Source organism: Myotis daubentonii, chromosome 3 (genome assembly GCF_963259705.1).
Source record: "Myotis daubentonii chromosome 3, mMyoDau2.1, whole genome shotgun sequence".
Classification (NCBI taxonomy): Eukaryota; Metazoa; Chordata; class Mammalia; order Chiroptera; family Vespertilionidae; genus Myotis; species Myotis daubentonii.
The window spans coordinates 156,065,037-156,091,810 of NC_081842.1; the positions used below are offsets into that span (position 1 = coordinate 156,065,037).

The following is a 26,774-nucleotide window of genomic DNA, read 5'->3' on the forward strand; positions in this document are numbered from 1 at the left end:
AGTGATGTCATTGGAAACCAGATCCTTTTATCTCTCTGCTCTTTCACAGATGGGCTTCATTATGAAGCTGGCTCCTGCTTAGGGGAGCACTGGGCTGCCAGCAGCTGCTGGCTACATGCTTCCTCCCCACATTCAGGGAGGGGGCACCCATCCTTCAGATCTTATCCACTCTCATTAGTCCAAATTGGTCTTCTGCCCAATTCCTGAACCAGTTCTAACCTTAACCCGGGAGCTCCAGTCCCCCGACTGCACTGTCACGTGGGCATCGCAGCAAACTCACAGAGCCACTGTGGCATAGTTAAAATTTTCAAAAAGGACAGATATACCTGTCAGATAGCACACACAATTCTGCTATTAAGTTGTTTGGACCTAACTGCTTAATAAGCGAAAGTGTTAGATTTGAGAGGTTTGTGGGGGCATATTTTGTTTATTTGTTTGGTTTGGGCTTTTGGGGGGAGTTGTTTTTTATTTTTGCTGTTGTTTTGACCTAGAAGCACCACCACCATATAACTGAGACACTACAGGTCCTGTGAGTCAGTCCTGGAGCCAGGGGTGGAATTAGCTCCTCCCCAATTATGTGGGCTGCACAGGAAGGTATGAATATTTACAAATGAAACTTGGGGTAGTTACTGAGAAAGCAGGGAATTGATGTGTAGGATGTAGCCACAATGTCCACTAGACCCTTAGAAGATCTACATCCTCCATTTCTCTGAGGGGAGAATTGCCTTTGTTTAGGAAAGGACAATCCTTTGGGGTAAAGGGACCTTTGTAGGCTTGGGATCAGCAGGAAACAATACAGCAAAAAAGAAAGCAAAACTGTCCTTCGTTAGAAACAATAGGAATGTGGAGATAACGAAGCGGAGAAGAAAGGGAGTGGGGAGAGGTCCGAATTGGAAGCAGAGTAGTCAAGTCTTTGAATACACCAGTGCTTCGTATTCTCCGTGTTTATGTAACTGCAATCCTCCAACCTGCCAAACCTGAGAAAAGTCTGTAACCCTACATGGATAGGGTTTTTTTGAGGCAATCCAGGAATGACTGTGTATGCTGACCTGGTTTACAAGGGATAGCACCTGAAAAATACGTATCTCCATATAGATCTAATTCAGTGGAAGCTGAGCCAGAGAAAACAGGAGAGTATAATCTGCCTCCTTTCTTCCTCCCACCTTCTACCCCCTAAACTGGTAGAAATTATTAAGAGGTCACAGAAGAGTGGTTCTCAATCCTGTCCACATATTCCAGTCACCTGGGGGAGTGTTTAAAAAGAAAAGCCAGCCCATGGGGTCCAGTGGCTCAGTGCTTGAGCTTCGATCTGTGAACCAGGAGGCCATGGTGTGATTCCCAGTCAGGACGTATTCCCAGGTTGCGGGCTCAATCCCCAGTGTTGGGCATATGGGAGGCAGCCAATCAGTGATTCTCTCTCGTTCTGTCTCTCCTCCCTTTCTCTCTGAAATCAATAAAAATATATTTAAAATAAAAATAAAAGAAGAAATACCAATGTTTTGCCTCACTCTGGGCCCAATAAATAAAAAATCTGCATTTTTTTTAAAGCTCCCCAGATTATTCTAATTTGTAGCCAGGGTTGAGAGCCACTGGCCCCTAGGACATTCCATCAATCAAGAAATAGAGGTGCAAGACAATCTTACCTGGCCTTAGAGAAGAGAGACCCCTTAACTTGGGAGTGAAGGAGGGGGCTATGGAAAAGCTGACAGTGTCCCTCTGGGTCCCACTTCAATCCCCTCCACCAAACCAAGACCAGTGGGAAAGGCCTGGACTGAGTCATGAGACCTCGGATCATCCTCACTGCAGTTCACTACCTTTTTGTGATTTTAGGTAAATCATTTAACTTTTCATCTCTGAGCTCCTGTAAAAGAGAAGTGGGCTTGATAATATCCAAATTCCTGCCTAGTTCTCAAATGAAGAATTCTTAGTTTTCTAAAAAACGACACCACTTTCCTGGTGCTCAGATTATGTTATTAACGGTCACCGTATGACACTATCAAAGGCCATATCCAGACAGAAACCAAGGTTTCTCTTCCCATGTCAGAATGTAAAACTTGAAATGCAGGGAGCCCAGTAACTCCCCACACAAGAGTAGGCAAGGTGGGCATGCTGCTTTCTTCATGAGCCATGGTTTAGTTGTAGTCATTTGCAGGCGATTTTGGTTTCTCGTAAAAGGTATGTGGGGACAACAGCTGTTCCCTTAAACTCTAACCCATTTCTTTTCAGGGATCTTATTAAATCAGAGGAAGAATAGAAGAGTGAACAGTATGCTTATTTGGAAGTTTGATTTCTTTCTCTTTCTTTTTCTATATTTCTTCTTATTTCCCATAAGTATCTACTCTTCTCCTAACCTAGGAATACATTTTATGGCTTTCTCCTAAAGACAGTGCTTCTCACCAGAGGCAACTTGGCCCACCGGGGGCATTCGGCAACATCTGGGAACATTTTAAAAATATTTTTAAAATATATTTTTATTGATTTCAGAGTGGAAGGGAGAGGAAGAGAGACAGAGAAACATCAGTGATGAAAGAGAAGCATTGCCTCCTGCCTGCCCCCCACTGGGGATCGAGCCCGAAACCTGGGCATTTGCCTTTGACTAGAATCAAACCAGGACCCTTCAGTCTGCAGGCCGACGCTCTATCCACTGAGCCAAACCAGCTAGGGCTGGAAATATTTTTGTCACAATATGAGGGGGTGGGGGAATGGATGCTACTGGATAGAGACCAGGGGTGCTGCTAAATATCCTACAATGCACAGGACAGTCCCCAACACACAGACTTATCCAGCCCAGCATGTCAGTAGTGCTGTGGGTGAGAAACGACATCCTAAAATATGAAGGAGGTCTGTCAACCTGTTTCACAGAAGTTTCCATTTCTGAGCCTCTCAGAGCAAGGTGCTTCCCCCTGACACATTCAGGGACAGCAGTGACTGACAATCAAGTAGCCCATGCCAGCAAGAGTGTTTTTCAGTAGCAGGGAATGGAATAGCTACATACAGCCCCAATATTCATTGGTTTTTTGTGTAACACGTTATTTTCATGCATCGGAACTACCGAGTATACAATGGGCAAAAATTTCAGAGATGTGAAATACTCACAGAAATTGAGTAACAAAGCCACATGTAACTGCTCTCAGGGGTGCAGAACCTCCAGAGGCTTTCGTCTGGCCATTTCTCATCTCTCACCTTGGAGCCTGCCCCTCTGCTGCTCAAGGAACAATAATGCATTGCCACCCACTGTCTTTTCCCATTCCCAAAGACTTGGCTCCTCTTTTATCTACTAAAGAACATAATAGCTAGCTTTGCGGAAACCAGCCCATAGGGTCCAGTAGCAAACGCAAATGGCTTCGGGGCCAGATCTTCTCTGTCTAAAATGTATTTAAACACAAGCTTTCAAAACTATATATATGTTAAATAAGTTGTATGTATAAGAAAAATTAGCTTAGAGGCTGCCAGTTCGTGGGCTCAGAGTCTAGGCTTTCAAGGGATATTAGCAATGTGGTAGTTTGGCATGACAAGAAAAGGTGGGCATTTGTAAGTTGACTTATCCGGGCATCAAATTCTGGATTTACTGCCTTAACATGTGGCCTTGAACAAATTACTGAATTTCTCTGAACCTGGGTTTTCTCATCTATAAAAATGGGTTGTTTTGCAAAATGAGTGTAGAATAGGTGAACCATAAATAAATGGAAAATAGTTCAAAAAATGCTCCAGCTGTTTCTTGTGGTAGAATGTCCCAGGGGAACCTGAGAGATCGCCAAGCCCCCAACACCCAGAGTTTACTTTTGGATGATGAGGTTGAGGGTGCAGTTATCTGGGGAAGCATAACCAGGGCATCACTTCAATAGCCAAGGAGGCAGCTGTCTACAGCGCTGACATACAGGGGCTGGCAAAAGCAGGCTTACAGTTGTTTGTATGGAGAAAGACATGCAGGTTATGAGTATTACAATCACTTTTTTAACTCATAAGAATGTCAGTCACATACATAAACCTACTTTTGCCCACCCCTGTACAGAAGATGAGAAGAAGACTGTGGGAGACTTGCTTCTGCCACAGAGCTAGGCTTAGAGAATTCATGGGCAGGGGTTTGAAGGGAGGGCAGGATCCCAGACTTTGCATCTGGAAGGGGTGCTTTGGTCTGACTTCCTTTCCTTTCTACCCCTGAAATTAGAAACTTAGCGCTGTGACCCACCCAGCGAGCCTCCCTTGTTCCTCCTCCCCATGCCCAGGGCCCAGAGAGCTCAGAGTGTCCCCTAACAGCGTGGGTTCTCCCAGCCTTCTACAGAAACCTTTGTTTTTGAGGGTTCCTTCCAGAAATGGTTCATGTGATTTCTGGCTGCAGTTTGAATAACAGAAATCTTTCCTCCACATATTTAGTGGGTCATGTACTGAGCATAAGCAGCCATTCCAAATATGAGAGAGAATTGAAGGGGATATCCGCCATTGAAAGGATGCTCAGATTTAACCAAAAAGAACCAAGTAACCTCATTCTTAGAATCTATACAGCCCATCAATTTAGACAGGATGTTTAAAAGCCACCTCTCTCAAATTCTGCTCATTTTGACCTGATTTGCAGAAGGACTAAGAAAAATGAAAACATGATATTGATTCTAAAATGCTATCCATAGCTATATTGACTCAGCTTTAAAAGGACTGCCTGGGCTTGATGCCTACTCTGTTGTCAGGCTCTCAATAAGTGCTTGATGGATGGATATAAATGCATGAATGATTTTAGATACCCAGTAACAATGAAAAGTGTGCTTGAGTATCGTATGTTGTATATCTCAATGGGATCTATAATCAGTTGTTTTCAATATGGGCTCAGTTTTGATATGTTGACATGGGTACATATGTATATTTCATAGAAAGATCCATCACGAGTATGCCACAAATGTGCTCTGAATTTCCTAAATATCTCTAAATACCTTCTATATAGCTTTGCTTCAATATTTGACCAATAAGTCCTTCATTGTCCTGTGAAACAACATAGCCTAAGAATTTGTTTTTAAATAATTGAGGTAATACAAAAAAGCCATGAGTAACAAACAAGTGGGCGAACAGAGCTGCCTTCCAGTCCGTTGGATGAGAGAATTCCCAGAAGTGTTGGGAACTGCCGGAAATGCCTGGCTGTTAGTGCATCCAGCCATGCAAATCCTCTTGGGCTGAAAGCCAGACATTTCCCACTCTGCTCTGTGACAGCCCCACTCTGGGGAGGAGGCTGGTTCCTCCAGACCAGCAGCTGCGTAACAGACCACGGCGTGGCCAAGATGATCCTCAGAGCACTTCCTCTCCATTGCGTGCCTGCTTTATTGAGGAGGTGCCTCTGATAGAAGTGAGGTTGGTTTTCTCTTTCCTGCCAGCATACCCTCCACATGCTTGTCCTACCTTAAACTATAGATTATCATCTCCTGAAGGCAGAGCCTGCGACTACATTACCTTGGCATCGTTTTCCCTTTCCCACCTCCCACCGCCAAGGTGTCTACCCCAAGGAGAGCCTCCATCAAGGACGTGGAATTGAACTGAACACCAATTATATCCAACCCCAATAATGTTTACTACGCTTTACACAACGTGGAGCAATTCCTTTGAGAAATGGCAGAAGTCAGACAGGCATTTAAAGCAGCATCTTCTCAGATCCTCCCCAAAGCCCTACAGAACTGCTATGTATCATCCAAAGTTGGGGACCCCTGGGGAGTTTGTGGTGCTGTGGAAGGGTTAGGGCTTTCTCCTTTTAGTTCTGTCTTGAGGGCAGAGTGTGAAGCGCAATGTACCATCCCTGTACTTAAAAGAACACTTTACAGCCCAGCTGGTGAGGCTCAGTGGTTGAGCATCAGCCTATGAACCAGGAGGTCATGGTTAGATTCCCGGTCAGGGCACATGCCCGGGTTGCAGGCTTGATCCTCAGTGGGGGGATTGCAGGAGGCAGCCAATCAATGATTCTCATCATTGATGCGTCCTTCTCCCTCTCCCTCTCCCTCTCCCTCTCCCTCTCTCCCTCCTCCTCCTCTCCCTCTCCTTCTCCCTCTCCTTTCCTCCCTGAAATCAGTAAAAATATATGTGTGTGGGGTTTTTTTTTAAAGAACACTTTATATAGAACCCTGGAGCAACACACCTCCTTCATCCTTTTATTAGGAAAAAATGTTGGAACATGGAACTAAACAGCCCATTCTCAGGGTGTTTGAAATGATGTTCATCTTTTAACAAAGGCTTCCGTGCATCCCCAAAGTGGAAACAACGCCTGTCCCTCCACCTCGCCCTGGCTCCTCTTTGGGAGCCCACACTCTTTGAGGTGATGCCCTCCCTACCAGGCAGGCCACACGAGTGCATCCTCTCAGGACCCATCTTCACACGACAGGGAAAGGTGTTAGAGAGACGTACATCTCCTGAATCTTTCTCTGTGCATTTGTTCCCCTCTGAATGGTGAGCACTCTGCGTGTACATGCACACGTACCTCCTAAACCCAGCTATAAATAAGTGCAAGCTGTTTTATTCAGACAATAGCAACATACAGAAGAAAGGAAAATAATCACTCTGACAGGAAAAGAGAAACCTGTTCTTTGTCCCAACAGACAGAATTTCTCTGTGTTTAAAATAAACACCTTTAAATGATGATGAAAGGAGGCTTGATTTGGGGTGGTGAACACACAGTACAATATGTAGATGATGTGTTATGGAATTGTACACCTGAAACCTATATAATTTTATTAACCAGTGTCATCCCAACAAATCCAATAAAAAAAGTTTTAAAAATAAATACCTTTAGCTTTTTCATGAAAAAAAAAAGCATTTTCTGTTTATTCTCTGTAGTTACCACTTCCTAAGTCCTTTCCATTTAGAAAGACTATGCCTGACGTAGCTTTTGCATTTTTTTTTCTTTCCATAGTTAAGCAGAACCACTCACTGTTCCAAATGGGGCCTGTTCTATTATTAAAAGTCATTTCTTCTGGCACACTTTCTAACCTGTCTTAAAATGATAACCCTGGGGCCTTGGTAAATTAATTGAAAAACTTCTCCTAAGGTGGCTTTGGTGGTTTGTTAAGACATTTAGTTTAAGAGTAACTCTCCGTAGAATTTATCAGTGAATTACTTTATGTATTCCCAGCATTAAATTATTTCCCCACTAAGGAAATTATAATTCTTCGCAGTAATGAAAAAAAATTAAACTATCCTGAAATAATACTAAGTTGAACGAAGCGTGGTGTGTGTGTGTGTGTGTGTGTGTGTGTGTGTGTGTGTGTGTGTGTGACCTGCCATTTAGTCTATTCCGACTCCTGGCAACCCCAAGGTGATGGCTGATGGCCACAACACCCTGTGCTCGGCCCTTGCAGACTCCTGCCCATGGAGTCAACCCATCTCGTATTTGTTCTTTCTCTTTTCCTGACGCCTTCCGTTTTCCCCAGCGTGGCCTTTCCAAGGAACCCTGCCTTCTCACAGTGTGCCTGAAGTAGGACAGCTTCAAGTTTGTCATCTTTGCCTCCAGAGATGGTTCAGGCTTAATGTTCTCTAGGGCCCACTTGTTCGTCTTTCTGGTGGTCCAGGGTATCTGTGGAGGTGTCCTTGAACACCATATTTCGAATGATTACTGGCCCTTATGCCAGTAATGTCAGGAATGCTTCTACTAGAAGGTATAAATTATAAATGTAAGACCCAGAAAAGAGAGAAACACTAAAGAGTGAGGAAAAGCAGTGATTGGAACATCAAATAAATGCCTTTAACTGAAGAACAGTGCAAACACATAGGAACCGGCATGGGGGTAGGATTGTTCACTCAAGGAGGAGAGGGTGGGAAGTGGGAGGGAGCGTGGAGAGAGCTGGAGCCCAAGTAAATAAGGCACAGGGAAGGGAAACACACAGTCTCCGTTATGTTAACAAAACTGGGCACTTTCAGAGGTGGGCACAACCTCGGAATTTTCGTTTGTTCCCTCGCTGATAAACAAGAAGTCAGCACCGATAACAATCCTTAGTAACACTTCCTCTGGAATGTACAACATTCCATGTTTCTGCTTCATAGTCACCACCGGACATGCATGAGTCAGACTGAGAGGCGGGAAATGTGCCCAGGCTGCTTATGGGACCCTGGAAGGTATAGTCGGCCTGTGGGGTATGGTCTTGCCATACTGCTTTCTCTTTCAGCTTACCTTGTACATCGGTGATTTCTTTATCTATGAGAAAAGAAGTGGAATGGATGGTCTGTAGACCATGAATTGACCTGGTAGCAAGTCTGAACGTGATAGACCAGAATATGCTACCCACAATTCTCCCAACTGCTTAGAACATTAAGTCAAGGGAAAGATTAGGTTTTCTGGGTTTTGTTTTTGTTTGTGTCTAGGCTCGACCAGGTAACCGCTATACATACCATGTTTTAAGGATTTCTGTGAGGCCCTTGGATCACTGGGCTTCAACTTAGTAGACCTCTAGCCCAGGGGATTGTCTCCTTACTGGCCTGGATGAAATCCTGAACTCCTGGGGTGAATTAGGTCCAATCCCTGTGAACGATGACAGGCTGGTCCTGACTGCAAACATAAGCAAATGTGGCCCACCTTCCACAGGACACAGTGAGCGGGGATTCAGTCATCATGCAGTCCTCGCCCCTGTACCAGGAAAGAAGCATGCAGGTCAGACGGACTGAGAGTAACTACTGAAAAGTCACATAAGTCCTAGCTTCTCTCCTACAGTTAGAAACAGCCCATCTGTATTATGAGGAAACCAAGCTGCCGTTTGAGTTCCTGTACCATTTTACTCAAGCAGGGGTTAAAGCTGACAGAGGCACATGTGTGCCGTTTGCTACACACAGAGTGTTTTCTTTCTTTCCTTCCTTTGCTTTAATGCTTTTAGCTGCTGTGCCCTCTAGTTCACCCCAGGTCCGCCGTTCCTTATTGTCTTACATCCCAAGTCATCTGGGTTGGGAGCGCAGGTTATAGCCCTTCTGGATAGCATGCAGAAAAAGACCAACATGGGCTCATTGATTTTAGCCTGGTTTACTTTATGTAATGAATTGTATTTATATCTCTGGACATAGACCATGTTTTTCTGAGTGAATGCAATTGTTCACATAAGAATTGATCACTTAGTCCAGTGGTTCTCAACCTTCTGGCCCTTTAAATACAGTTCCTCATGTTGTGACCCAACCATAAAATTATTTTCTTTGCTACTTCATAACTGTAATGTTGCTACTGTTATGAATCATGATGTAAATATCTGATATGCAGGATGGTCTTTGGCGACCCCCGTGAAAGGGTCGTTCGACCGCCAAAGGGGTCGTGACCCACAGGTTGAGAACCGCCAGCTTAGTCCATCCCAGTGTGCTCCCGAGGTTCCCTATATCCTTAGAAATGAATGAAGAAATGAATCAATTAGGTACAAACATTTCAATCACCTGCTATATGCCAGGTGACCTGCAGGAAACAAAGAAGGAGGAGTGCTCACATTTATTACACACTTAATATGTGCTAGGAACTTGTGCTGAGCACTTCGAGTGCATGATCTGTTTTGTTTTGTTATTTTTATAAAAAATAAACTTAGCCCTAGCCAGTTTGGCTCAGTAGATGTAGCATTGGCCCATGAACTAAAAGATCCTGGCTTCAATTCTGATCAAGGGCATGTACCTCACTGCAGGCCCCATACCCGGCCCTGGTCAGGGTGCGTGCAGGAGGCAACCAATCAATGTGTCTCTCTCACATTGATGTTTCTCTCTCTGTCTGTCTCTCCCCCTCCTTTCCACTCTCTCTGAAAATCAATAGAACAATGCCACGGCTGACCGGCAGACTCTGAGCGACGGATGAATGATTACTCTGACACACATTTCTGTAAAAGAGAGGCTAAGGGGCTGTTTTGCTTTAGAAGCAAATAGCCTCGATTGTCTGCTTCCTTGGGCTTGTATTGTTAACAACAGCTTGAACTAAAATTAACTATTAGATACAATCAGCAGAGTAAGTATCCTTGAGAAAGCACCTGCCTCAGTAGTGTCTTTCAAACGAGGACATTATGAAGTCTACACATAAAGATTCTAGTAAAACACCCAGGGGTCAGACTTGTTTGGAAAAGTCAAGGCAGGGTCTGCAGCCTTTGGTAAGGTCCCCCTAGAGGCCTCTGACCTTTCAGAGAATCCTCTTATAGACTTTTCAACTAAGTCCCATGCTTCCCCACAGAAAAATACCATTAAGTGAGGATTAAGAAAAAATAAATAAGCCCTAACCGGTTTGGCTCGGTGGATAGAGCGTCGGCCTACGGACTCAAGGGTCCCAGGTTTGATTCCAGCCAAGGGCATGTACCTTGGTTGCAGGCACATCCCCAGTAGGGGGCGTGCAGAAGGCAGCTGATCGATGTTTCTCTATCATCGATGTTTCTAACTCTCTATCCCTCTCCCTTCCTCTCTGTAAAAAATCAATAAAATATATTTTTAGATTTAAATAAATAAATAAATAAATAAAAATTTAAAAAATAACTTTCAGTGTTGCTCTATGGAGAATAGATGTGGCATTTTCATCCTGTTTTAAAACTGAGGGACTTGAGGCTGGGAGAGGGATTTGCTCAAGGTCACAGAGTTAATGTGAAGCAGAGCAAAGTTTCAGACCCGGACCTTTCTGACTCCAAAGTCCATGTTTTGCTCACTGTAATATGCCTAGACCTACACTCAAGGAATTAGTCCATTTGAAAAGAAAGAGAAACTTTGTAAAAAAAACTAGCATATCAAAATTTGTCCTAATTTTGAAAAGCCTGGAGGTTTTCTAACAATTCTCTCTAGGGAATCCAGGCAAAAGAGATGCTAAACCTGCAAGACCATTGGATTGCCTATTAAATAATGCAGGCCTTAGAAAGAAGGACACTAAAGAAATCACCATAGGAATGTGATGGGTATAGTGTTATATGGTTTTAAGAATAAAGATAGATCTCCAAAACAAGCTATTTTAAGATTGAAGTCAAAGCTTGCCAGAATAGTAGATAGGATTGCAGACTGGAAACTTGAAATCTGTTTGTCTGGTCATGCTGTCATAAAATACTAGTGGCTTATTAAGGGCTTGTTACCCTGCCTTATTGTGAACATTATCTCCATTTAACTTTCACAGTAAGTATAAAAGACTATTATTATCCCCAGTTTTAAAGGTGAGGCAGCCAAGAAGTCAAAAAAGAAGCTTATATTTACATAGTTCATAAAGGTTAGAGCTGAGACTCAAACCCAGGTCCTACTCCAGAGTTGATGGCCTTAATGTGCCCCTCCCACATTATAATAAATGGAAACCACTGTGTTTTGAAAGCATCCAAAAAGGAAGTCTGCATTAAATAGCAATTTATAATAGAAAAGACCTGGATTTTTTTCTCTTATATCAGCCTCTTCACATTCTTTTTTAGCATATCCATTCTTTTAAAAATCTTTGTTATTTTCCCCCATTAACCCCCTCCAATCCCACCCCACCTCACCCCAGGCCCTCACCATTCCTTTGTCTGCATCCATGGGTTATGCATATATGCTACAAGGTCTTTGATTGATTACATCCCACCCACTCAATCCCCCCTCCCCACCACCTTCCCTCTGAGATTCCGCACTCTGTTCCTTGCTCCATAGCATATCCATTATAGAAAGAAGATTAAATTGAGTATGTTGTTAATTTGCTTAGAAAAGTTAATCATTAGGAGTGTTAACTTCTTAATTGTCCCCATATTCTAATAGATCTAAGGATTCTCAATTGGGGCTCTATTGAAGAAACCACCCAACAGCTGATCTACTCTGTGGACCTACCTTTCAGAGAACAATTTAAATTTTAAAAGTGCAAGAGAGATGTTTAGTCAAGTCCTGTAGCTACACCAGACTACCGTGTCATAATAGGATTCATACACAAAAAGAAGTCATGGTACCACAAGAGAATAAATAATAAGTACTACACGAATACAGAAAAGTAGATGTTAATGGTAGTTAGTAGGATAGAGAGAGAGTTCTGCTGCAGCTCTAGGGGTCAGGAAAGAGAGCACAGAGATTTATAAAGAAGGTTTTGAGTTGCACAGATCTGGGCTTGAATTCACCTACAAAGCCTTGAGCAAGTGATTTGACCTTTATAAATCCAGCTTCTTCATCTATAACATAGGAACTTTTAGATCAGATAATAAATGTAAAATATTTATCATTGTTCTTAGTGTAATGTAATTATCTGTCAGACTCCTCCATTAAACTGTGACCTCTTCAAAAACTGGATCAATGTCCTGCTCATCGTTGTGTCTCTCAGCCTGTGATATTGTGCATTAGTTCATCTTCTTTCTAATGTTTCCTTCTCTGTGATGGATATCCCATGATCAGATTACTCCTGGCCTCTCTCGACCCTTGACATATTTCACTAGGAGAAGTGGTTGGTTTGCCTGATTGGTGGGTCAGGAAGGACTTACTACATACCACTCTTCACATTCTCTTGGGAGCATGCAGTCTCTTCCACACTTCCATACCATTCATAAATTCTACCTCTCAACACCACGTGACCAAGTGGGCGAATCTGCCTAATTCTAGGGTCTAGTCATATGAAACACATTTTCACACAAATATTGAAAGGTAAAGGGACACCTATCTGGAAAAGAATATTAGAACCAGATTGTGGAAAATATCTTATTAATACCTTCATTACAAGACATTTTGGCAGATTCCTTAAAACATATGGGTATTGCCGAAACCGGTTTGGCTCAGTGGATAGAGCGTCGGCCTGCGGACTGAAGGGTCCCAGGTTCAATTCCGGTCAAGGGCATGTACCTGGGTTGCGGGCACTTCCCCAGTGGGGAATGTGCAGGAGGCAGCTGATCGATGTTTCTCTCTCATCGATGTTTCTGACTCTCTGTCTCTCTCCCTTCCTCTTTGTAAAAAATCAATAAAATATATTTTAAAAAAAACAAAACACATATGGGTATTGATCAAGAATGGAAAGATGCTACATGACTAAGCCAAAGTAATACTTGCTTTGTTTTTGATGTTTGGACATTTTTGTTGTGTGTGTGGTTTTGGAAGGGGGGGTGTTTGGGGTGGTTTTGTTTTGATTGTGTTGAGGAGGTAAGATTAAGTATCAATATTTTAAATTTTATGCAGACTTCATCTTATGTTATTTTTAAAGTTTATTTTATACAAAGGCACTAAGAAACCCATTGTTTGATGAATAGACTTGCTAAAGCAGTTTTTCCCCCAGGTGTGGTCCAGGGGTCTGCCTCAGAATTACCTTAAGGGCTTTCAAAATACAAATTTCTATGCCTCACCTCACATCTGTCAAACCAGAATCAGGTATTGTGGGTTAAAGCCTAGGAATATGAGTTTCACATTCTCCCCAGGTGATGTTTATGATAATTGTATTAAGGGCTTACCTGCTAACAGACAGTGTAGCCAATTTAAGTGTTCATAGGAGAATATATATTGTGTATGTGTGGTTATTGGTAAACCGAGTTACTGGCCATTCTGAATACTGTTAGTCTTTTTTTCCTACAGACCAGGTCAGCCCTGCTCATTCAGTCAAGGATACCATCACAACCCCACCTGGGGCCCTGGCCAGCCAGCTTGGTTAGTTAGAGCATCGTCCCATATGCCAAAAGGTGTGGGTTTGATTCCTGGTCAGGGCACATGCCTAGGTTGTAGGTTCAATTCCCCAGTGGGGGCATGTACCGGAGGCAACTGATTGATGTTTCTCTCTCACATAGGTGTCTCTCTCTCTCTCTCTCTCTCTCTCTCATCAATAAAAACATATCCTCAAATGAGGATTTTTTAAAAAAAACAGCTGGGCCCTTTATATATGTGGCCATTTTGTGTCTTACTGATTATGAACAAAAACTAGAAAAATTATAGAAAGTTTTAAAACCTTTTAAAAATTAGAGACCACACACTTTTTTAAAAATTTTTTATTGATTAAGTTATTACATATGTGTCCTTATCCCCACATTACCCCCCATCCCCCACTCATGCCCTCACCCCCCTGTTGTCTGAGTCCATTGGTTAGGCCTATTAGCTTGCATATAAATCCTTTGGTTGATCTCTCCCCTTTACCCCCACCCTCCCCTACCTTCCCTCTGAGGTTTGATGGTCTGATAGATGCTTCTCTGTCTCTGGATCTGTTTTTGTTCATCAGTTTATGTTGTTCATTATAGTCCATAAATGAGTGAGATCATGTGATATTTATCTTTCTCTGACTGGCTTATTTCACTTAGCATAATGCTCTCCAGTTCCATCCACTTTTAAAAGAACAACCACAAGAAAGAACCCTTGCGATTCTTCCAAAGAGTCACAGCTCCAGCAGGTTTCCCTCTCGGGCTCTAAGTGACTAGGGGTCACGGACGGGAACTTCAACACAGCGCTGTTCTTGGGCCTCGGCTGCAAGCTTATGTCCACGACCCTGCCTGCCTTCTGTTTGGGAAAGTGTGGGGAGACGCTCTGCTTTAGCCTGCTGTATTCCTCTTTGCAGATCATGCAACAGATGAGTGACCACCGCTACGACAAACTCACTGTGCCTGATGACATGGCTGCAAACTGTATATATCTAAACATCCCCAGCAAAGGGCACGTCTTGCTGCACCGAACCCCAGAAGAGTATCCAGAAAGTGCAAAGGTAAAAATCATCCATCCTTGCAGCTGGCTAGCTTCCCTGACAATCTGCCTGTCGGGGATTTTTTCACGACGGAGTGACACATCGCAGGGGCTTCCTTTTCCTCTGTACATATCAAATTACTAGAAAAGCAGAAAAGATCATATAAGGTAGGACACAGGGAAAGTGTCTGTAACTCACTCTTCTCATTCATGTTATTGGTCACTGGCGCCTGCACAGCGATTGATACGGCCATGCCTGGTATTCAGAGCTTTTCAAGTAAGCACTTGTGCTCCAGCCCTGATTAAATGCCCCTCCCACTCTCAGGTATTCATTAAGCAAAGGGACCTACAACTGTGTCATTGTTTTCTGACAAGTCAGATCTGACCCTCATCAGAGGCTCATTTTTTCCCTCAAGGCAGAGGCGTACGAATGACCCAAGGAGGTGGGTGCCCATTGTCAGGGCTGCAGAGAGAAGGGGCTACACATCCTAGGATAATAAGCATTAAAATACGGATAGAGCAGAAAGGATAGAGCAGGAAGAGCTAGAGAACACTTGGAATCAACACTGGTGCCTCTAAGAGTCCCTGTGTTTGTGTTCCAACATGGGAATTGTACCTAGATAAGGAATTTTTTCCTGGTCTAATGAAATCTCCCTTGTCTTTAGGGCACTCTGCCAGTCTCATCTGTACACTTTAGTGATTTCAATCTAATCCTACCAAGCAGATAAAGCAGTGCCCATCCGCAGACCTTTCCAGTGCCCCTACCTCTTAGGCATTCAGCATCTTCATCTATGCTCAGCTATTTTTCCTAGGCATTACAGAAGAGTTTTAAGTAACCATTGATCTTACTTTTTTTTACATGTTAGGCTTTAAATTTTTTTAGAACATATTTAATATCACCTTTTAAATATGAAATACTGTTTAATTTCTTGGCTTATCCTCATAATCCATCTCCCTCTTAACAAAAGAGAAGGGTAGAGGATCCATAGACAATCTTTCTCTATTTCCATGGCTGACACTGTGGACCTGAGAAAAATACAGGACTTCTGACCCCAGACTGGGCTCAGCCAGCTCTGGACGAATAGTGGGTCTCATACTCGAACTTGAGCAGCAGGGCTGTTAAAAAGACAGGTTCCTCGACCCGCACCCTAGAACCTTCGATATCAACAAACCTCGTATCCCAGATTCACTTGGAGTGTCACAGCTCTGGATCCTTTATGCCTTTCAGCCACATTGATCGCCTGACTCCCAGATGATCATTAACTACTTCTGGATTTAGCCTTTGTCATCACCGAGAAAGATAACATCCTTGTGGACTGAGGGCTTCCCCTGTGCAGGCACTGTGCCAAGCCTGCTACGTGCACTACCTTAGAGCCCTGTGAGGGCGCTATTCTTATCCCAATCTGAAGAGAAGTAATCCGAGGCTCAGAGGGGATGTCACCTGGCTGAAGTCACACTTTAGGTAGTAAGTTGACAGAACTGGGTTTGGAATCCAACTCTATCAGGCTGCCACCCTCTTAACCACTGTCTGGGTTTTAAGGAACAAAGTGCTTCCTGAAGACGAATGATTGATGTTTTTTAGGCAGTGTGTTTTCAATTGATTTTGTGTTGTTGTTGTTGTTGTTGTTGTTGTTGTCGTGTTTAATGTGCTTTGTTTGATCATCAGAGAAAAATGTATAGACTGTTAATTTGAAGTTTTGACACATGCTTTCTATGAGTATCAAAAGATTCTGTAAAATTCACACCTGTAATTTAAAAGCAGTTTGATCTGAAATGCTTCACATAAATGATATTTTCTCCGGTTTTTCCCAGTGGCATTGGTGAGGAAAGAAACATTAAAGTAAGGTTATAAGGGTTTTAAAGTGCGGAGAGAGAGTAATACTCAGACTGAAAACATGGCCACTGCCTTTCATATATCACTGAATCTAGCAATGACAATATCTCTAGTACCAACCACATTCTGACACATCTCTGGGTTTGAGGTTAAAGCACAGGGCTAGTGGTTAACCAAAGCTCCTAGCTCTATGGGTATGGCTGTGGGCACCCATGTGGTCTAGAGTGCATGCTCATCTTGGGTGAAAAGCCTAAATTCACAACCAAATTAATTTTCTGCACCAGGTGTGGAGCAGGTGGCAAGACAGAAGCAAAAACATAATCCTTCTTCTCTCCCTGTGCTTGATTCGTGCTGTAGGTTTATGAGAAGCTGAAGGACTACATGCTGATCCCCGTGAGCCAATCTGAACTGGAAAAGGTGGATGGGCTGCTCACCTGCTGCTCGGTTTTAATTAACAAGAAGGTAGATTCCTGAGTGGCAGTCCCGCCCTGCAGCTGGCTATCCTGCACTCACAAGGCCAACTGTCCCCACTCCTGTCGTTTTCATTGACAATCTACTGTGCCACTGTGCTACTAACTCTGGTTCACAGAAGTTCCATTTTAATTGTTTCCTTGTTTCATTCTGTACCTTCCCCTCCGTCCCCTCATGGTGGTACCTACACTGGATTTGCTAAAGAGTTAAGCAACCTAGAAATTATAGAGCAAATGAATTGTCAAAGTGATTAATGACTGTTAGGAAACACTCAGCATTTGTATTAACAGTGTGAAAATCATTTAGTTGCCAATATACGCTGAAGAATGTCTTCTTAGTGTGATAAGCTGGGATTTATCATTAATCATCTTTGGTTCCCTGGTCCATGGATTCTCCTTCTTCCCCTCCTTTTCTTCCAGCAAACTCTGAAGACTTTTTTCCATTACTTTCTTTTGCTTTTCTCACTTCTATCACATTCACCTTAACCTTGGGTAAAATCGGGAGTCTTGCCTTCTGGGTACCTTCCTGCAAGTTCACCCTGTCTATCCTTGGTCTCCTCTGCCTCATGGCTACATCTTCCACTCTCCCTCAGAAGGGCAAATGGATCCCTCAGCAGAACTGTGATCACAGCTGTTTGGAGGTGAGTTAACAGCACAGAGGCACATCCTGACGGGGTTTCCCCGGAGATCTAAATTCCAGAGAAGTAGGGCACCACACCTATGAAGGTAAATTCAGCACCAGATGGTTGCTAGGAAATCATAGATCAAGAAGCTTGGAAATACCCCATGGGTATAACATCTTAGAAAGTCTTTAAGTCACATTCCATGAATTTTTGCTTCGTTACTGGCCATATATAGACCCTGAGGAATAGTCTTATTTTCTCTTCAGTTTATTCCACCCCACCACTTCCCTCTATTGTGACTCATCCTATTACTATCCTTCTACCACCGGCAATTATCCTGGCCTATCAGCGTTATTTCTTTCCAAACAGACATCCCATCTAACACTGATTCTTGATGTCTTGTGTGAGCTGGATGATGCATGTTCAGGAAGTGATAGGCTGGGTACTTGAGACCAGCTGCTGACAATGGGCAATTCTTTGAAATACCCATGAACATTTACTGTGGAATTCAATTAAAACTGCTGTCCTCTCTAGCCTTTAAATTACACAACCTTGAACTGACAGGGAGCGCTTACATAAAACAATGCCTCAGTGAAGGGAGAGATCACTGTCGTTGACTTAAGCCTGAAAGAATCCGCCTGTTGGCAGGCCAGGACAATGGTGCTTTCCAAGGAAGGGTGGCTGATCCGGGCATGTTACTGATTTTTCTAGTCATCTCCACCTTTCCCATGTCGCCCGTGGCTTGTTGTTTAAGAGTAAGAATCAGGCAGATTGAGAAATGCGACTTCAAGTCTTGCTCTGCTTACCTATGTGTGTGTAATCAGACATCCCATATGTTTAATGATCAAAAGAGAATTACCTTCATTTCTTTCATCTCCCCCTTAGCAAATGGGGAGGAAACCAAAACATCCTTGACCATTCTCAGTCTATTTCATTTATTTAATGACTTTTTGCCAGAATTGGAAGAAATTCCTTCTCCTCCTCGCTGCTTAACTTTAAAATTCATTTTGCATACAAATATCTAGTTATGTATATCCTATGATTAAACCATACCTTGGTCAATGTCACATTTCCAACTGTCTTATCATGAGAGGACAATATGTTTTTATCAGAGAGAGAATGAATGTTACCCACATGCCCTAGTTAATCAAGAAAAATTATCCTCAGCAGTTATGGTTGCCCTTTATGCTGACAGAAGCAGAAATCCCCTCGGGAAAAGTCAACATCTCAAAAACAACCATGGAAAAACCAACCCAATCAGCTGGTATAGGCTTACTATTAAAGCAAACTGGCACATAATCTTCAATGTCTATGTGCATCATCCCAAATTAAAGAACTGTTCTCTATTATGTCTAGTCACTTGCAAGGGAATAGATTTCCCTTTTGATTAATTTGTCCGACTAAGACTGTTTTCACTTCTCCTTTCCTTTGCTACTTTCCCTCTTTCCTTCACTTTGTCTCAAGAAACGCGGTAGAATCTGTGTGCCTCTTCAGAATCTTATTCTGCACAGCTGTGTCACGGAGAAGGCTGGCTTCTTTAGACTACCTATAATAGGGATGTGAAAATCTGAAATATCTGCAGCATAATAGTGTTACTTTTTTTTTAATGTTCTCATCAGCATAATGTTACCTTTGAAGGAGAATGATAACCTCTTGTCTATTGTGATTTATAAGGATAGATAAACTAACAGGAACTGATTTTTGACATTATAAAGACATTAGTGATTGTATTTAAGTAAGTAAAAGTTGAGTTATTTGGTCAGTCAGTAAGATTCAGTTTATAAGGACAATATAGAGAAAGTACATTATTTAGCATTATTAAACTAAGATGGATTGTTATAGAAATCAACAGGCAGATCTCACTAGTGTATATTGATTGCTCTTTTAAGCTACTGTGAACAGATAGATTGCTACAGCCATGTCTTCATCTCTAAGGGGAGAAAATAGTCTGTAGATGAATACTGTGATGTATGTAGAGCTGCATGTTAGTCGTGGTGATTATTTACTCTTTAACATTCTACAGAACTCAGGCATGATTTCCACATGGTGTTGGGTTTATGCATTTCATTTACTGACCACCTTGTTCCAGCCAATGTATGGTTATCCACTCTGTGTGCCAAAACCAGTAATGCCTTCACGGCCCTTTTGTCCAGAGAAGTTCTGCACTGATTTTAGTCTCTTGCTATCCTGATCCTACAAGTATATCAGTTACAATGGAATAAAGTGTCAGTTGTACTCTGATCAGCAAGTATGTCTGTCTCTCTTTTTTTAACAGAAAACTGCTATGGTGAATTAAGTCATCATTTCTTTTCTATCAGGGATGGGAAGTCCTTTTTTTTTCTCTTATAAGCTGCAGAATTAGAAATACTATGCCAGTCAATCAACTGCCATCAGTAGCTCCAATTACAATGCTATTTGAAGAGATACTTTATATTTTCAGACGCTTAAAAAGTGTGCATGTTCCCCAGGCCAGGTCAGGAGAGCTTGATTTCACACATGCTCCTCCTTAGAGAAGCTTCCATGGTCAGTACATTACATGGCTCAGATATGGAGGCAGGTAAACAATTTGTTTCTTCTCTCATACAAGAGTTTATTTGTTTTATGTTTGTTTGATTGATTGATTTACAGTAAGCATCTTTTAGGAAATGTGAATATTTTTAAATTTTATTTTTAATTACAGTTGGCATTCAACATTATTTTGCATTAGTTTCAGGTGTAAAGCGTAGTAGTTAAACAATCATATACTTTACAAAGTGTTTCCCCCGGTATTTCCAGTACCCATCTGGCAGCATACATAGTCATTACAATATGATTGACTATATTTTCTATGCTGTACTCTACAGTCTGGTGGCTATTTTGCAACTATCAATTTGTACTTCTCTATCCCTTCACCTTTTTCACCCAGTCCCCCTAACCCACTCCCCTCTGGCAACCATCAGTCTGTTCTCTGTGTCTATAAGTCTGTTTCTATCTTGTCTATTTGGTTTTTTGTCCTTTAGATCCCACATATAAGTGAAATCATATGGTATGACAAAGGAGGCAAAAACATACAATGGGGTAAAGACCATCTATTCAATAAATGGTGTGGGGAAAGTTGGACAGATACATGCAAAAAATAAAACCCGACCACCTTCTTACATCATACCCAAGAATAAACTAAAAATGGATTAAATTCTTAGATGTTAGACTCAAAATCATAAAACTCCTAGAAGAAAACATAGGCAGTAAAATGTCTGACATTTCTCTCAGCAATATTTTTTCTTATATAACCCCTCAAGCAAGAGAAACAAAAGAAAAAATAAACAAATGGGATACATCAAAAGAAAATGTGAAGATTTTTTAATGAGGCTCTTTCATTTTCAATAATGTTTTTCTAGCTGAAAGTAGCTTTGTTTTCTTTTTCTGATTGTAGAAATAACTGCTCACTATAAAAATAAAATTCAAACAATACAAAAGAAATTATAAAAACAAAAGTAAAGAAAAAATTACTCAACATTTCATCACCTAGAGGTAGCTACTATAACATTTTAGAGACTATCCACACATCTATGAATAAATGTAGGTATAAATATGAAATAATTTTACATAATTATGCTGTTTTATAGCTTCTTCCTTCGCTTACCAATATGTTATGGGCACTTTTCCATGTCAATAAACACAGATCTCCATCAATTTTAACAGCCCTGAATATTCCATGATACAGTTGGTGAAGCTCTTTCTAATTTGTTTGGAGTGTTATATCACAGATGTTTGGTTTGCCCATGTTGCTAGTAGCGGGGAGCAGGGGGGCGGTCTTTAAGCTGCCAAAAAATGTGCTGCTTATAAAGTTTCACACCTACCCAGAGTTAGTCCAATCTGGTGTCTTCTTATTGTAACTGAATGGTGTGTGCAAATGCTCACCAGAAGCCCAGACCAGTACTAAATTCCTCGGAGAGGTCACTGATTTCATCTCACCTTCTCAGCTGAGGTTGCACTGATTAGTTCTCCTGTACTTAGGTTGTCATTGATATGGGTGATGAAGCTCAATAATGCCAATGGCCATCCCTGCAAACTTGCCCTGGGCCCCAGTAGGAAATGCAGCCCTCCCCCTAAGTGCCAGCGCGCTTCTCGAAGAGATGAGAGACGCTTTTTACAGGGAGAGTTGGCAGGGTTCCCTGACTGATCTTCCCTCGGCCTCCCAGAAGAATGGAGGAAGATAAGCAGGAGAAAAATTCCCTTTCGTGATGAGCTGCAGACTCAGGAAATGGGAATTTTCCTGAATGGAGAATGCTGGCCGGCAGTACTTTCAGACAAGTTAACGCAAGTCTAAGGTGCTCACACTGTGCCAGGCTCCGGGTACAGCTCCTGCCTTTCAAGAGCTGACAGTCGGGGAGGGGCAGGGAAGGAAGACGACACGTGTGCACAAATGATTACGACACGGCTGAAGGTCAGGTAAGAACTGAAAGGAACAGTGGCATGGTGGTTCCCAGAGAGGATTCGGGTTGGATCTGAGCTTGGAAGGACAGCTCTGGGTTCAGCAGGCAGAGATGGGAGTGCAGGCATTGGAGGCTGAGGGAGCAGCATGAGCAAAGGCATGGAGGTGGGTGTGCACTTCAGAAGCACCTACTGTGTGCCAGTTAAGTCTGTTAGGCCGTGGGGGATACAATGGTGACAGTCTCTGCTGTCCTGGAATTTTCATCCAAATAGGAAGACAAATGAAACAAATTACTGCAAATGTGATGAACCTTATGAAAGGAGAAGGGGTGCCCGGAGCAGATGGCAGGGGTGAGCAAGTGGATTTGTTTGGCTGAAACGTGGGAAAATAGAAGAGCACAGCGAGGTCACATAGGTGGGAATGTTCAGGGCTGCGCCTGCTGAGGTAGACTGAATTTGGCAGTCTGGGAGGATCCCCTGAGGACTTGGGTCAGGAAGGGATATTGCCTGGAGCTTGGCATGGAGCATGGCACTGAAGGAATGGGAAGTGAGACTGGTGCTTCTCTTAAGATTAATTTCTCCAGGTCTAATGTGTCATTTAAACATCTCTTCTCACCACCCAAATGGAACCTGAAAGCTGGGTGATTAACTCTCTCCCTATTCTCTCTCCTGAAAAAACAGTTTAATAACACCTTCCCCTCCTCCCACAGGACATTGTCAACGCAAATGAGATAAAAGGACAGAAAGGTTCTGTGGAAGAAAGGGAAAATGTAAATAATCATTATCATCATCATTATCCTCATTAACTCCTATCACATCGAGTCTGGATCCCATCAAAGTGTCATCTGTCCTGTGAAACATCAATCACCTACTCCAGAAATAACTCGAGGTTTTCATCATCGATGCCTCCAAGCTGGAGGGATTTCTGGGTAGCCGACAGGGCTGCTGCAAGGACACACTTCCATCCGTACACTGTTGGCAAATTGGAATGTTTCCCACCACCCTCCCCCTCCAAACACTCATTTCTAAATCAGGGGAAGCTCGGCCACTTTTAGCACGAGATACCTGGGGTTATCAGGCTTTCAGGAGAACGTGCAAGCGCCAAATATGTTGCTGTCACTATAAATAAATAAAAGATTCAAACTAGTATGCCAGCGAACCACTTGGTAAAAATATACCCTCTGCTGGCTGGTTACCTGATGGGTCCCTAGGTCTTGGGAAGGCCCCTCTATTTATAAACAGAAGGTTTAGTCATTTGGCTAAGAATACAAAGAGCAAGCTTGGGTGAATTGACACAGACCTTAGAAGGCAGTTTGCTTTTTCCTTTGCTTAAACTTTTTAAAAAATAATATTCTAAGCTCCTGCTCAGGGACAAGGAAACATTGATTAGCTCAGATTTGGGGACAGAACTCAGAGGAAAACTGCTCAAAATTAAACTAGGATACCATACGCTATGTGCTGAAATTGCCCACTATTCCATAAAGATACAAACTGCGTATCTCACACTGATACCAGGAAAGTTCAGGAACCAAACACAATCTGATTCCGCGTCACACTTGAGCTCTGTGGAAACGTTAGCTGGAAGAAGCGTGCGGAGCAAACAGATTCGTGCATCCAACACAGGCTTGAAACTCGGGTGTGCTATGAACAAAGCCATCTCTTGCTTATCTGGGACTCAGATGAGCATATGAGGTCCCGGAGAGTTAGCACTAGGACAGCATGATGGGCTTGCTTGCTTGCTTGCTTGCCTGATGATCATTGGAGGAGATGGAAGGAACATTGATATCATAGCAAGATGGTGACAAGGAATCTGTCAGATAGGAAATGGAATTCGCCCCCGCTTGAATCAAAGAGATTTCCATGAAGGTCGATTTCAAAGGTATGGGTATTAAGGGTACAAACTAAGAGATGGTGAGACACCCAGAAATCAGCTGTCAGCAGCATTCCTAGGCCCAACAGGACAAGGACAGGAGATTGTGCTACTCGATTTGGGACAGGGTAGGGGCCACAGCTCCAGCCAAAGATTAGGCTCCGGAGCCAGGAAGCAGTGTTCCAGCCTCTCTTACTCTCTGATCTGCTGGTACTCCCCACAGACTGACCACACCTGCACACTGGCTAGTGACCGGGCCTTGGTGAGCTCCCCTGCTCACTCAGCCTCCTGGGTCTAAGGCCAGAGACAGGATCTAGAATGAGCAGAGACTCGTGCAGCTGGCATGGCTCAGTAGTTGAGTATCATCCTATGAACCAGGAAGTCACGACTTGATTCCCGGTGTGGGCTTGATCCCCAGTGTGGAACGTGCAGGAGGCAACCGATCAATGATACTCTCTCATCATTGGCGTTTCTATCTCTCCCTTCCTCTCTGAAATCAATAAAAATATTTTTTTAAAAAAAAATAAAATGGGCAGAGGCTCATCAGCACAATGCCACCACGAAAACAAGATCATCAGAGAGTGGCCACCATCAACTCTGTCTCTCAAGGTCAGCATTTACTTTCTATTTCTTGGCCAATTCCTCAGGCACATGCCAGTTCTGTGGGCTGGTTCTCCCTCTCTCAATGTCAGGAAATGATTGGAGCAGACTCAACCATAAGACATGAGCCCGAGGGTGAAAGAACATCACATTCCAGACCCATGAGTCCTGGGCCTCTTTAGTAAGCACTATGTTAATTCTAAAATTAGAGCGGTCTCTTGGGCACCTGGTGTTCAGAAACAGTTAGTTGGCTTTTTGCAGCATGCCCATGACCCGCTGGTGACATAAGACTCTTTAGGATTCCAAAGAACCTATTTTCTCTGTTTCCCCTCTTGTTTATATATTCAGCAGCCCTTGCTAGGTGCATGCTGTTTGGGTTTTTACATAGTTTTGTTGCTCATGGGGGTCATGTTTAATCTAAACTAATAGTAGTAGTTCCTCATTTCTGGGGCTGTTCAAGTAGAGACTGAAGGGCCACATCTAAGAATGATTGTAGAAAGATTGCTTTATCCAGTAAAACCTGGCATAGGTAGCATCTAACGTCTTTGACCTCCTGAAATTCTATGCTTAGGCATTTGTACTGTTTTGATCCTGGCTGACTTTCCTTTCTCCAATGCTACCCCCAGTATCCCAAATATATGAACATTGTTCTCATCTATTATATAATAGTAATAAGGGTTCAATGCCCAGCATGACAGCGTAAGAAGAGCTGTGAACTGGCTTCCCAACAAAACTGCTGAAGATTACTTTAGAAATAAAAACATTTAAAGTTTCTGGAAATTGGCCATAAGAATTGAAATTTTTTTATTCTTCAAAGGGAATTACCCAAAAAGTTAATAGATGACCAACCAAATAGGAGAAAGTACTAGCAAGTGATACACCCGATAAGGTATTGTATCTTGAATATATAAAGAACGCTTACAACTCAGAAAGTCCCCCAATTCAGCCACCCGCCTGCTGGGACAGGTTTGCAGCTTTGCTCCTGCTGCAATCCACGGGATCCACGGTCAAAGTTGAAAAAATAGTTGACCTTGCCCAGCTAATGGAAAATGAAGTATTCATGGCATTTGCCTCCTATACAACAATTGTTCTTTCAAAAATGGTGTTTAGGAGAGCTGCAACTGCGTTCTACAGAATGACAAGAAAGGTTTTTGCCAACCCGGGAGACTATGCAAGCTTCAGCCGAGGAGAAAATGCCCAGAAGTACCTGCAGGTTGATGATAGAGTAGAACACGTATGAAGGGCCCATCTGAATAACCTTGAAAATATTGTGCCATTTCTTGGTGTTGGCATTCTGTATTTCTTAAGTGGTCCGGATCGCTCTACAGCTATCCTGAACTCAGACTCTGTTGGAGCACGGATCTACCACACAATTTCATACTTGTTACCCTTCCCCCAGCCAAATCATGCTTTGGCTTTTTCTGTTGGATATGGAGTTACTTTTTCAATGGCTTACAGATTGCTGAAGACTAGATTGTACCTGTAAGGAGAATCATACAACTCATCGCCCTATTATTTTCTAAGAATTCTGTACTTCCAACTTATAATGAATACTTTTTAAGATTTTAAGTGGAAGGGAGCAGAGAAATTAAGATGGGGGAAACCTAGTCTGAATTTTAACATCACCAACGCCCTTTACTCCTGTGTTATATGAGTGCTAGAAATTTAACGTAATTCTTAAATCTATAGTCTTATTCTAAAAGCACTTTGTTATAAATTTTGATTATAATTTGTAACATTCGTTCACCATTTCATATTTTAAATCTATAAAAGGAATGAGTGCGCTTATGAGAAACCTATTTCAATATTGCTGAAATGGGTGCATGAAATAAAGAATTTAAAGAATAAAAAAAAAAGAACGCTGACAACTCAATAATACAAAAGACAAATACAATTTTTATATGGGCAAAGGATCTGAAGATCTTTTCCATGTATGCAAAGAAGATAGTCAAATGGTAGGTAAACACATGAAAAGCTGTTTGATCTCATTAGTCATCAGATCAGGGATGTGAAAATCAAAATCACAGTGAGATATTTCACACCCATTAGAATGACTAGAATGAAAAAGTCAGATAATAACAAGCAGCGACAAGGATGTGGAGAAGTCATAACCCTCCCACACTGCTGAAGGAAATGGAAACGCAGCCACTTTGGAAAACAGTCCTGGAGTTCCTCAAACACTTAAACACTGAGTTGCCATATGACCAGGCAATTCCGCTCCTAGGTCGCTACACAGGAGAAAAGCAAACATGTGTCAGGCACACACAAAAACTTGTACATGAATGTTTATAGAAGCATTATTCAAAGTAAACAAAAGGTGGAAGCAGCGCAAATGTATGCCAACTGATGAATATACTATCTCCATAGGATGGAATATTATTCAGCCATAAAAAGGAATAGAATACTTACATATGCTACAATATAATAGA

The 26,774-nt window shown here is 42.4% G+C and overlaps 1 protein-coding gene and 1 pseudogene across 7 annotated transcripts in view; both read left to right on the plus strand.

Annotated features, from left to right (window-relative positions):
* The window catches only part of DDAH1 (dimethylarginine dimethylaminohydrolase 1), a 246,329-nt gene extending 226,626 nt beyond the window's left edge, over nt 1-19,703 (plus strand). For all 7 annotated transcript variants that reach the window (XM_059689001.1, XM_059689005.1, XM_059689003.1 and 4 more), the window contains 2 exons: nt 14,414-14,557; nt 16,727-19,703. In XM_059689001.1, coding sequence (XP_059544984.1) covers nt 14,414-14,557; nt 16,727-16,843 — 261 coding nt within the window. In that variant the 3' untranslated portion in view covers nt 16,844-19,703. The remainder of the gene's footprint in view (nt 1-14,413; nt 14,558-16,726) is intronic.
* Nucleotides 19,704-19,849: 146 nt separating this feature from the next.
* Nucleotides 19,850-26,520, plus strand: LOC132230882 (microsomal glutathione S-transferase 1-like; annotated as a pseudogene).
* Nucleotides 26,521-26,774: the final 254 nt, after the last annotated feature.